Source organism: Camelus bactrianus, chromosome 20 (genome assembly GCF_048773025.1).
Source record: "Camelus bactrianus isolate YW-2024 breed Bactrian camel chromosome 20, ASM4877302v1, whole genome shotgun sequence".
NCBI classification, from domain to species: domain Eukaryota; kingdom Metazoa; phylum Chordata; class Mammalia; order Artiodactyla; family Camelidae; genus Camelus; species Camelus bactrianus.
Window position 1 is genome coordinate 19,964,300 of NC_133558.1, and position 13,218 is coordinate 19,977,517.

A 13,218-nucleotide genomic window follows, 5' to 3' on the forward strand; every position below is an offset into this window, starting at 1 on the left:
GGACAATATGGTTGTCGAAAGTGGTTTGAGTGTAACTGTGCCAGGATCCCGTGTGTCCCCACTCAATCTGCAATTCTTTTTATTGTAGCCTGCACCTCTTACTCTTGTTTGTTTACATATCTGTCTACTTTACTAAAAACAGCCCTTTTTCAAAAAGACTTTGAAAGATTCAAGGCTTTGAAAATGTGAAGGATTATTTCAAAATACAGTTTCTAGTGTTGGATTTTAGTTAACATTTTGGTTTTTAAACATCTGTAGCTTATTGACTTTGGCTCTTAGCATCATAATATTTTTCAGCACAAATATTATCTCCCTGACCTACCCCCATACAGATCCAAATTTATGCTAAAGGAAAATTCCAACATTTCAGACAAATTGTAAGTCATCAAATTATCTCACTCCCTGGAGACACCAGTGTCAAAAGTTTGGTGAGAAATCTTCAAGGTTTTCCTCTATTTAAAAATGTATTTTATAAGTGGTATTAGTGGCATTATAATTCAGCATGTTCTTTAGCTTTTACAAAAGCTTAAACATGTCTTGGGCACATCTTTTCATAGCAACACATTAAAATCTATCTTATTACTTATATTGGCTGCATGGAATTATGTCACAAGGCTTTTCTTTGGGGACAGTAGGAATGTTCTACATCTTTATTCTGGTAATGGTGACGTGGGCATGTAAGTTGCCAAAACTCAACCAGCTGTGCATTTCAAATAGATGCATTATGTTGTATGTAAATTATGTCCCTTCAAAGTTGGTTTTATTTATTTATTTAATTTTATTTTTTAAATGAAAGAAGTTTTTTCTTTTTTTTGGAGGGGGTAGGTAATCAGGCTTATTTATTTATTTAATTAAAAAAAAATTTGGAGGTACTAGGGATTGAACCCAGGACCTCCTGCAAGCTAAGCACACACTCTACCACTGAGCCATACATTCCCCACCACAGCTGGTTTTAAAAATACTATCCTTTTTGTAATTTATACTTAGGTAAACAAAAGAAACAAACAAAACACTTTGTTCTTGTTTCTAAGAGCTACACCCTGCACATTTGAAGTTAAAGGGTCCTGATGTTTGCATCTTCCTTTCAAGTGGTCCACCAATAACAATAATAGCTGTTTACATATTCAGACAGAACTCAAACACCTATAACAAAACGAATACACGACAGAATAAAATAAATAAAGAATAAAAACGAAAGTCAGAAATCATAAAATTATATCGTTAAAATTTTATTTCCCCGGTAGCTTTTCTATCTCTTTTTCTTCTCTCTTCCTTTCTTCAGCCTTTTCCCCTTCGCTCCCTCCTTTTCCCGCTCTCTGCTTTACAGCTTATCCCCTGCATATTCGAAGCCACGAACATACCTGACTCACTCGGGACAGGTCAGGTACCCACCAGGAAGTCAGCGCTCACCAGGCTATTTTGTAAAACGGCTGCCCGGTTCTGCTGTTATTATATGATTTCAGGAAGTCACACGGGGTCTAAAGTAGTTTCCTTTCTAAGCGTGGCAGAACGTCAGTGGTTTATTGCTGGATTCTGGATCTCAGCTTTTCATTTGGGCGGGCGGAGCCCTGGACGGTCTGTTCCCTTCCTGGGGTGACGCGAGGCTGTAAGAAGTGTTTTTGGATCCTGGAATCTAAGGGTGGGCCCCATGAAGGCCGGGGCTGGAAGAAGCATTGCGCTACACCTAGACCTCAGAATCGATCCAGAGGCTGTTTAAAATCAGTCGGTTTCCAGATCTCCTTTCAGACCTGAGTCGGAATTTCCGCGGACCCGGGCAGGACAGCATTTTCACAGCCTGCAGAAGTAATCATGGAGCAGATGGAGAACCAGGACCCGAAGTGCAGCTCCCAACCTACCTGTAAGCGCCTTCATTCTGCTTTTATATCAAAGAACAGCTTTTATTTCCTTTAAGCCAGAGTTAGGGGGATGGAGTGATCTTCTGAGGGGTCGGTGAAGCCCTGCCAAGGATGAAGTGTCTCGCTTGATCTCTTCGGTTTCATTTCCGGACCCAGCAGTGTCGTCGGAAATTTGCTGAAAGACTCCAGTATTTGTGTGAGTCCAGGGTTACAGAAGGAAGAGTGGAGGGAGAAGAAGTAATTTATAGGGAAGGGCAGAGGAGGCTGGAAACAGGGTGGGGTGGAGGGAAAACCGTACAAAAGACCAGCTGCAAGGCTTGATGGGGGAGGGGCGGCCATGGCTAGATCCAGGAGAGCACCCTAAATCTGCAGTCCTAGACCATCAGGGCCTCTCCCACATCCCAGGAGGAGTAGTTGGCTTTATCTCTCATTGCAATCACCTCCAAATGCTGTGGAACAAACCTAGCATATTAGTATTAAGTCTTGTCTTTTTTTTTTTTTTTTTTTTGCAGGGTTGGGGGTGCAGTGACTTGAATGAGACAGTCTGCTGGAGCTGCCACAGCTAGCAAGTCTTTGAAGGAGGACTGACACAGAGGAAAGGGTTTGGGTCCAGCTTTCAGAAGAGCTGGGTTCCATCTGCCTCTATACTTTCACTACCCTTGTGAATTTCAGCAATGAAAAGAATCTCTCTGAGATGGGACAGGACCCAATCCCTGAACTGCCAAATAAATTGTGATGGTGAAAGTAATTAATTAATAAAAATAATATGAAATCTAAGAAATTGTTAAAGCTTTCTGAGGCCTGACATTTTCACTCACAGGAAAAGTGTAGAATAAGGAGCTTAGTGGAATGGTTACTATTGAGAGGCAGAGTACAACTTTGAAAAAAGCATTTATTTACAGGGAGACAAAGATGAAATGAACATAGTTCCTGATCCTAAAGTGACTTGTTAGCTTATGGGAGGAGTGTAAGATGGTCAGATAGGGTTCAAGGCACGGCAGAGTTGGTACCATCAAGGAGGTTTCAACCAGGGTTAGACCAGTGGTTCTAAAACTTGCCTACACATTGGAATCACTGAGGGGGTTTTAAAAAATACTAAGGCCAACCCAAGGGATACTGATTCAGTTGGTTTTGGCCATGGCCTACACATATGGATAGTAAAAACTCCCCAGGTGGTTCTAATAAGCAGCCGAAATTGAGGACCACAGGCTAGATGTTCCAAAGACCAAGAGATGTGTATTGGCAATAAGGCACAATTTTTAGTAGAAGGAAGCTTTAAAGGTGGCATTATTGTTATTATATTATTATTGAGATATAGTTCATATATCACATAATTCTTTTTTTTAAAGCATACAGTTAGGTTGGTTTTAGTATGATCCCAAGGTTGTGCCACCCTCCCCACCATCTGTTTGGGATGATCTTGTAGCATGTGCAGTTCTGATGGGTTGGAAGGCAGAGGAGAATAATCCATGGGAGGGTGATGCAGAAGCAGTGGCATCCTGGTGGGACAAAGTAAGGAGATGGGCCACTTTTACTGCAACCCAGGGAAGATATCACCAGAGAAGTGGGGGGTGATACCAGACAGCTGGTTGTGGCAGCTGGGGCATCAGTGAGGGAGCAGAGGCATTATGTGTTATATCTGCAGACGGGGCAGCTGTGGATGGCTTGGGCATCACGGTTATAACTGGGGACAGGTACAGGTTTAGGAGACCTTTGCGGTTCTCTAGGCTGAAGTAGATGAAAGCCTGGACTAAGGTAGCTGCTGTGGGATGGAACAGGGGTTGGGGAAGCTGATGGTGAGTCCAAGAAAGGCAGGGGGAAAGGGATCAGAGGGGACCAAGCTGGTGGTGTTGCCAGAGAACTAGGGGGACAGGGAGAGGCTGGTGTGCTGGGAGGTGTAGAGTCTGCTTGTAGACCTGCTGGATTTGAGGGGCAGATGGCCCCAGAGGTGCAGATGTCCTGAGGCAGGTTGGAAAGGGTGTCTGGAGAGAGGTTGGCGCTGGAGTGGATCATGGGGAGTGGCCTCACTGGGCTTGTGATCCCTGTCCCCTCCCCGCGGTTCCTGCCCCGCCCCCGTGGCTGAGTCAGTGGCTGCAAGTTAGGCTCCCAGCCCGGCCGGGAGGCGTGCTTTCAGGGTAACTTGTGGAGTTGCTCAGGACTGCCGCACTGAGCGCTCCGTCCCGGCGCCTTCTGTTGCTGTGCTGCAGCCTCCGGGAGGCTGGAAAAGTCTAGGCCATGCGGCTTCTCCGTGTCCTGATGTTTCTATTCGATGTTACCCTTCTTCCACTCCTAGGTTTCACAGCCGGTGAGTGGGGTTCATTGAGCTTCGCAGCCGGGAGCCTGGGGCGGCTTCAGGGGTCGGGTGGAATTCTTGAGCGCCGAGGGGACCAACTCACTGGCGGTGCGGCGCGGGTGGGGAGCAAGGAACGGGGTAAGAGCTGGGGGAGATGGGGAGAGGTAGGGTAAGGTCGGGGTGGGGGCCGGAAGCCGGGTGCCGCCTGTTCCCATCACAGCTCAGTCTGGCTTCTGCACTCTCTTTCCAGCTTCTCTTCCGGCTGCACCTACCCTCCCTCCCTCCTTCCTCTTCTTCAGACCTGAGTTCTCTGACACCCCTGGGTCGGAAGGCTGCCCCCACACCAGTCTTCCCCCCACCATCACCCCGATTACGACGCCCCCCCCCCCGATGCTGGAGTTTACCAATTCCTTCCCGTCTGAGGGGGATTTTGCCCTCTCAGGTGCCTGAGCACTGTTCTTTCTTGCTGTTTTCTGCCCAGCCTTCTTCCCTTCGCTGCCTGTGGGTAAAAGGAACTTCCAGGCAGACAGTGCTCCAGGAGCCTCAGTCCCTGGACTTAGAGGCCTTTTTTTAGTGACTAGGGAGCTCCAGGAAGGGCCCAAGTGCCGACCACATTTCTTTTCTTTTCTTTTTTTCTTTCCTTTTTGAGTTTTTAAAAACCATTTAAAATTTTATTTATATGTTTATTTTACAATATCATATTTTTTAAATTGAAGTATAGTTGATGTACAATATTATAGCTTATCTTAGACCAGATGGTTTGTACCTCTTAATCCTCCACCTCTATCTTGCCCCTCCCCCTTCCTTCTCCCCACTGGTAACCAGTAGTCCCTTCTCTACATCAGCTAGTCTGTTTCTTTTCTGTTATATTCAACTAGTTTGTTGTATTTGTTGTACTTTTTTAGATTCCACATGTAAGTGATATCTTAGAGTACTTGTCTTTCTCCGTCTGGCCCATTTCACCCCGCACAATGCCCTCCAAGTCCATCCATGCTGTGCACCAGAAACTAATACAACATTTTAAATCAACTGTACTTCAATTAAAAAGCAAACAACCCATTTAAAATATGGGCAGAATAACTGAACAGACATTTTTCCAAAAGAGGAAATGTAGATGGCCAACAGGAATATGAAAAATTTCTCATCACTAATATCAGGGAAATGCAAATCAAAATCAAAACGAGATATCATCTCACACCTGTCAGAATGGCCATGATCAAAAAGAACACAAATAACAAATGTTGACAAGGATGTGGATAAAAGGGAACCCTTGAAAACTGTTGGTGGGGATGTAAATTGGTGTAGCCACTACGGAAAACAATATGGAGGTTTCTTAAAAACCCAAAAACAGAACCATCACATGGCCCAGCAATTCCACTCCTGAGCATACATCTAAGAAAAACAAAAACATTACTTCAAAAAGATACATACACCCCACCATTAATAGTAACACTACTTACAGTTGCTAAGCCATGGAAGCATCCCAAGTGCACGTCAAAAGATAAATGGACAAAGAAGATGCAGCACAATTTCTTTATCCAATTACCTGTCAGTGGACACTTAGGTTGTTTCCATGTCATGGCTATTGTGTGTAGTGCTGCTATGAACATTGGGGTGCACTTATCTTTTCGAATTAGAGTTCCCTTTGGATATACACCCAGGGATTGCTGGATCACATGGTAAGACTAGTTTTAGTTTTTTTGAGGAATCTCCATACTGTTTTCCATAACGGCTGTACCAAACCACATTCCCACTAGCAGTGTAGGAGCGTTCCCTTTTCTCCACACCCTCTCCAGCATTTATCTTTTGTGGACTTTTTAATAATGGCCATTCTGACTGGTGTGGATACCTCATTGTAGTTTTGATTTGTATTTCTCCAAAAATTAGTGATACTGAGCATTTTTTCATGTGCTTATTGGCCATTTGTATACCTTGATTGGAGAATTACTTGTTTAGGTCTTGCCCATTTTTGGATTGGGTTGTTTCATTTTTTGTTATTAAAGTATATGAGCTGTTTGTATATTCTGGAAATTAAGCCTTGTCAGTCGCATGATTTGCAAATATTTTCTCTTATTCCATAGGTTGTCTTTTTGTTTTGTTTGTGGTTTCCTTTGCTGTGCAAAAGCTTGTAAGTTTAATTAGGTCCCATTTGTTTAGTTTTGCTTTTATTTCTATTGCCTGGGTAGACTGCCTTAGGAGAACACTGCTAAGATTTATGTCAGATAATGTTTTGCCTATGTTTTCTTCTAAGAGGCTTAAGTTTATAGTGTCTTGTCTTACGTTCAAATCTTTAAGCCATTTTGAGTTTACTTTTGTGTATGCTGCTAAACTCACCCTCTTGAGGCCTCCACTCTCCACCCCATAGGTGCTGGACTGCACTTGCCCTGGTCCCTCTGCACCTCCCCCTATGGCACCTTACCCTGCTCCCACCCCTGCCCACCTGCCTTGGATCCTCACCAAGTTCTCATCAGTCACAAGCCCCCTCCCCTGGGAACCAGTATTCTCAAGGTCCCTCACTCCTCCTGTTCTGTCTTCACCCTAACCCAAGGTCTCCCAGAGTCACCCTTGAGCCCCACTCATCCCCTGTTCCCCAATCCCAGGCATGATCCCCTCTGCAACCCCTCCCCCTGAAAGAATCCTTGGTCCAACTGCCCAGCTCCTTGGCCTTCAATATCTTCTTTGGTTCCTTGACCCCAGTGGGCTATCACTACCTCAACCATGTATCCAAAGTCCTTGTTTATGCCACCTGGTGGGCTGGCCTTTCCCTACAGGGGCCTTCTCCCAGCACTGCCCCTCCTGCGCTGGATGTCTGACCCTACCCCTCTGTGGGGTAAGACCTGCCCCCCAAACCACTCCCACCATGTAGGTCCTTCCCAATGTGCACTAGGCACCGAAGTTCTATTTTCTCTTGCCAGCCCCTCCTTCTAATTCTAGATGACCCTTGGGCACACTGCACTGACCCTTTGAATCCCCCAACACCTACCTCTCCCCAGGGGACACTGGCAGGTTTATTCCCCTCCCCAAGTGGGGCCTCACCATGCCTCTTGCACTCTGGACCCAGACCCCCTCCTTCGGCTCCCCCGGGGGGCACTGGCCTACCTGAAACTCTGTTAGCGCCACAAGCCAGCCCCGCAGGCCCCTCTGCCTCCTGCCTCACCCTCCCTTGACTCCACCTTGTCCCCAGTGAGCCTTCACCACAGACAGCAGGCCTCACTCTCCACCTCACCGTGACCCACCCCTGACCCACCCCTGACCAGGGAGCCCTCTGCCAGGTGGGCCTCTCTGATCCTGGGCCTGCTAGAGCCCCTGCCTCCCTTCTGGTCCAGCTCCCCTCACCCTGGTTTTCTTGCCTCTCTCTGCCTCTCCCTTCCTCCGCAGGCCAGCCTCTCCCCTGGACCTCCTACCTGGACCCTTAGGGAGCCAGTGTTGCCCTGCCTGGCACCTGTCCTACATGTTTGCCATCTCTGTCCTCCTCCCCCCATTCGTTCCTCAGTTCCTAGCTCCTTCCTTTCTCCTTTCCTTTTATTCCTGTGTGGAAATCCTCATTCTCGTCCCTCGGTACACATGCCTGTTTTGCATCCTTGAGATCTGGAGAAGGTCAGGACAGCAGAACCTTTCTGTTCAACATTTGATGGGCCCTCATTTCCAGAAAGCAGTCGCACCTGCACTCCGTCCTCCCCAGGATCGCACAGTCTCCATTACAGTCTCACAGTGCTGTGCCAGGATGGGTTTGTGCAGCCGAGCTTTTCAGCTGAGGGACGCTTGGATGGTCAGGCCTTCCTGCACTATGACCGCGGGAAGGGCAGGGCAGAGCCCCAGGGACCGTGGGCAGAAGACTTTGCAGCTGAGATGTGGGACACAGAAATCAAGGACTTGACAGAGAACGGAAGGGACCTCAGACAACTTCTGGCAGAAACAATGTCCCTGCAGGAGGATAAAGGAGGTGAGAGTGGGGAAGGGGAGAGAGTGCTGTGAGGCATTTCCCAGGCAAGTCTGGGCCCAGAACAGGGATCTGTCTCTTTCCCCTGGATTTGGTGGGGGAGGGGAATGCTGAGGAAGGGGATCTGTGAAGTCAGCAGGGAGGTGGCCGTGACTCAGCCCGCACAGGGAAGACATGGAGGGCAGCAGAGAGGGAGCCCTCTGGCTGGAATTTCTCACTTGGGCCGAAGGGCAGAAGGACATGGAACCAGAACCGGAGGGTCACTGCTCGGTGGGGGCAGGCTTGCATTCCCTGCAGGAGACTGTGGGCTGTGAAATCCGAGAAGATGGCCAGGCCAGGGGCTTCAGAAGTATCTGCTATGATGGGAAGCTCTTCCTCTCCTGTCACCCGGAGACCCATGGATGTAGAGTGCCCCAGTCCCTGGATCAGACCTTGGCCATGGAAATCAAGAAGTCCTGGGACACGGATGGCTTTCAAAGCAAGCATTACTGGGCCCATGTGCAGGGAGAGCTTTGTGCAAGACTGCGGAGCTACGTGGAGTCCCGCATGGGCTTCACGGACAGAACAGGTACTGACCCTGGGCCGGGGCCTTCCTGTCCCAGATCCTTATAGCCTCCACGCCCCAGCTCTGCCCACAGAAACCCTCCCTACAGTCCGGGTGCATGTATGTCGCGTTGGCGTGTTGTATTGCGATTTGCTGTTCTGTTAAACATCTGTAGAGAGACGGGCAGGTACAGGAGGGGAGGGGCAGGAACCATCCCAGTGACAGTAATCCAGGGAAGCAGCGGGCCCTCTGACAGAAAACTGTCCCAGGGAAGGTGGGTGTCAGGCAGGAGAGGAAGCTCCTAGACTGGGGGTCGGCGCCCTGGCTCCCAGCCTTTCTGTCACAGCAGGTTCCCTCCTGGTCCCTGAGAGCCCAGCCCTCACATCTCCCTCCTCAGCATCACATGTAGATCCAGTCTCGGCCCATCCTCCTGCCTGTCTAAAGGAACTGGGCCCCAGGGTGCAGAGCAGACTTGGAGAAGGGCTGGGGTGGGCGAGGGCTCAGCCAGAGTTGGAGAGGTAGTGGGGAGCAGCCCCATTCTCTCGTCTCCCTTAGAGGGGAGCAGGGCTTGGCCACAAGCCTCACTGGCTCTGTGCTTTCTCCCCCAGTGCCTCCAGCAGTGAACGTGACCCTAAGCCAGGCCTTGGAGGGCAGGGTCAACCTGTCCTGTTGGGCTTTTGACTTCTTTCCCTGGAATATTTCAGTGGCCTGGCTTCAGGATGAGGACCCCGTGAGCCAGGATGCCCAGCAGTCTGGGGGTGTCCTGCCTGATGGGAACGGGACTTACTGGACCTGGGTGACCGTAAATATTCCCCAAGGAGAGAAGCAGAGGTTCACGTGCCACGTGGACCACAGCGGGAATCACAGTGCACACCCTGTGTCCTCTGGTGAGGCTGGGGTGATCCCGGAGGGGGTTCTGACCCTGGGAGGGTCAGAGACCAGGGTCGGGGAGAGGGAGCAGGCCTGTGGCTCTGGGGTGCCCGGGTTATAAGAAGGCCCTTTCTCAGGAAATACCCTGATGCATTGGAGCCCATGGCTGACCCTGGCTGCTGTTGTGGTTTGTATTTTCATCATGTTTTGATCCAAGAAGACGACGACATCAGCTGTGGAGAGCCCAGGTGAGAAATCTGGGCAGAGGGAGGGAAGCGGGGTGCTCTGCCTAGGATGTAGGGCCCCCCAGATGCCCCTCTGCACAGAAACGAGAAGATAACAAGCCTCTGCAACAGGAAGTGGGTGATGGATATTTGTGAGGGGAATGGGAGCCACTTCTGCTTTTAGCCCTCAGCCCCGCTCAAAGCCAGGGCTAGGCTGGGCCCTTAGAGTCTGGCTGGGGCCTCTCCTTGCTCTGGATAAGACTGGGTGGCAGTGAGGGTTGTGTGCTCTGTTTTCATCCCTTTCTTGCTACTCTCAGGCCCACCAGGCCTCATCTAGGGGGATGTGTTGGATCATGTGCTGGTTGGGAGGGTCTAGGTGATCCTGGAATCAGAGGTCTAGCCACATTGAGAAGCAGGTCCCCTACAAGTAGTGAGGGCAGGTCCTGGTTGAATCCCTGCTTGGAACAGGGCAGGAGGGACGCGCAGCTTCGCCAAGCAGCAGCACTTGGGGTGGAGTTGAGATTTCAGGAGCCAGTGGACCAGGAAGGAGCAGGGAAGGCCAAGTGCAGCCCGAGAGCCTGGGTGGGGAGTGAGGGGCGGGGCGGGGCCAGGCCTCTGTGAGCAAGGGCTGCTCCAGGGTCAGGTCAGGTACAGAGCCTGGGGCGGCCCAGTTTTTCTAGTTGGGTCTGCAGGTCACCTGGGCTTCCCAATGGGCTTTCCAGTGAGGAGCTATTGGCTCAGGGCCTGGGGAAGGCAGGAGGCTGGGCTGCAGGTGGGAGGTCAGGGCCTGAGATGCAGGTGCTGGCGCAGGTGAAGCGGCCTGAGAAGTGAGGAGAGAAAGGAGGTGTGTGTGTGTCCATCCCAGGCCTGGAGGAACATGGAGCCAGGGTCTGTCTGGTGGGCAGCCTGGCACCGGGTCGAGGGAGGCATCTGGACTGAAGTATCCACTCCTGGATCTTGTCCTCTAGTCCTGTGGACTTTTGTCCCTTGCATGGAGGGTTCTGGAAGCAGGGACAGGTGATGATGTTGAGGGAGGCAGGGGAGGAGTCCAGCCAGGGCGGGGGACAGTGGGGTGAGCGGGAACAAAGGAGGAGTGTCGCTGTCCCTCGGAGAAAGGCAGAGTCTGATTTTGGAGCAACTGAAGGAGAATCTCTAAGGGAATAGAAAGCAATATTCTGCAACCAGTTGGTCATTTATTTATTGGTTTCTCTTTTTTTCCAGAGCACATTAGCCTACAAGACCTGGCTCCACACCACCGTAGTAGCCTCACAACTGGAATTTAAGTCTTTGTAGTCAGATCTAATTCAACTGCGGGAGCTTAGACTCTGCACCTGGGAGGCCTAAGTTCAGCTCCCCACTCTGGTCTGACTGGAACTTTCCCTCTTGATACCTCAGTTTCCTCATCCACAAAATGAGAAAAACAGTGTTTATTTCCAAGTGAGGTTCATAGGACTAAAACTGGAATATATATGAGGTGCTTCCAGCTGCTCCACACTATTTAACACTATTCTTATTATATTAGAGTAATATATTAAATGGACTGGTTATATTATTATAAATAAGATTTATCTGTAAATTCCTTCATTGCGGCTCCTCCTGAGGAGACTTATTATAGGTTTCTGGAAACCTGATGTTCCCTTCACCCCCGTCGCGCTCGTATATGCATTACTTCACTCTGCAGTATCTTTATAATTTCACATTATAAGTTTTAATGTTCTTTAAACACACATATCTGGTCTATGTTTTATTTCCTGGGTCTGGAAAGGGATATCAGAGAAGGGGAGGTATATCTCCATGCCTTGAGGCAGCACTGAAAATTCTGCTCCCCCTGACCCCTCCAGCTCCCAGTGACTGACAGAGTCACAACAGAAGCATACAGGGCTGGGAGAAGATGCAATGGAACGCCTGGGCCAATGTTCAGGGGCTGACCCTGAGGGGGAAATCTTCCCTGAATAGTTGGAACCCTCATGTGATGAAGCAGAGCTGAAGAGTGACATCAGGGGAGGGGACAGGGACGTTGCTTTGGGGTTTCCTGATTATAAGAATAGGGGTCCGTCTGCTCCTCGGGTGAAGTGACTGCTGAGGACTAAGCTGATGAGAGAGTAAAGGAACATGGAATGTGAGTGAATCAATCATACATCAGCATATCTCTCCATCAGCTCAGAATGATTTCTGCAAGGCAGGTGGGGAGGTGAGATATTTCTCCACCTGATGCTTAGTCCTTCCTAACTTCTGGTCTTGGGGCATGCGTGTGCATAGTGCTTTTCCCAGTCAGGACAAACTTAGCCCCACCCAGGTAAAGCACTGATGGCAGAGTGGGCTAGGGGGGACCTCCCACAGACTGAAGGCAGCTGAGGGGAGTGCCTTCTGCAGCAGGACCTGCCTGGAAGCAAGAGGATGATGAAGGGTCCTAGTCAGGTGCTGTTCCCTCTCTCCCTGGTTCATAAGGTGCACAGTAAGGTGGCTGGGATAAAGAATTCATTCACGCATCTATTTACCCAGCTTTGTGTATATTGACATATTCTTTCACGTTTTTATTCAGGATTGATGTCATCCACACACCTGTGCATGTATGTTTCCATTTGAGTATTCTTGCTTTTTAGTCAATTCTCAAGTGTCATTTGTTGTCGTCAGTTGTCACTAAGCATAAAATTTTATACCCATTCAATTTTTTTGTGGTTATTTTAATCAAAGGCACAATTGCCTGTAAGTTAAGGAGTCAAATATCTGCACAAGATTTCTCATGAAATATACTATATTGTAGTCCTCTCTGTTTCCTCTCATTTTCTGCCTTCCCAGAGGGGACCGCTTTCAGTATTTTTCAGCTGATTCCTTTGGCTTTTACTTCCAAATCTCTAAACACCATGCCTTTATTACTGCTGCTTGATTTTTCTGCTGCAGCCACTGTCGGTTGCATCACAACAGTGGCTGACTCAATAGTTAATAGTCATTGTTTTCTTTCATTCTTCCCATTCCTTCTTTTTCCCAGTATATTTAAATGGGAATCATGTTTAGCTGACTCAGTGTTTTCTTTTCCATGACTAATGCTCTCGTATGTAAACTCTACTACTTCTCACTTTCTGCACAACCTCTTGTTCTCCCTGGAGTTAATAACTGCCTTTGTTTTCGTCTGATTATTTTCTATGTAGCTGTCACTAATTCAACTTTGCCATTTCTTCTATTTGGATGACTCTTTCAAGAAGTGAGGATACTTTGGGTATTCTATCAATTTTTCCTTCTTGGAACTATCCCTCCTGGGCCCTTCTGACGGGTTCCCACCTGGGCTGGATTCTTCTACATCTGGAGCAGAGCCATCCTCCTAGGATCTCTCTCCACCACCATCTTGGCAGGGTTGTTAAGTGCAGTGGTGTCACCTGGGCATCCTACTAAGATGCAGATTGAATAAGAATGCCAAGGATGGGAACTGTGAGCTTGGTTTTCATGCAATGCTGATTCTGCTGGTCTGTGTTTGGTAGTTGAGGTAGAAAGTA

General features: G+C 48.8%; 1 protein-coding gene across 1 annotated transcript; it reads left to right on the forward strand.

Annotated features, from left to right (window-relative positions):
- Positions 1–4,022: 4,022 nt before the first annotated feature.
- MICA (MHC class I polypeptide-related sequence A) lies at positions 4,023–11,454 on the forward strand. Its single transcript, XM_010961591.3, has 6 exons — positions 4,023–4,161; positions 7,799–8,092; positions 8,370–8,657; positions 9,338–9,520; positions 9,641–9,751; positions 10,949–11,454. Exons 1-5 carry the CDS (start codon positions 4,092–4,094, stop codon positions 9,712–9,714), a joined length of 909 nt encoding a protein of 302 aa, XP_010959893.1. The 5' UTR covers positions 4,023–4,091; the 3' UTR covers positions 9,715–9,751; positions 10,949–11,454.
- The last annotated feature ends 1,764 nt before the right edge of the window (positions 11,455–13,218 follow it).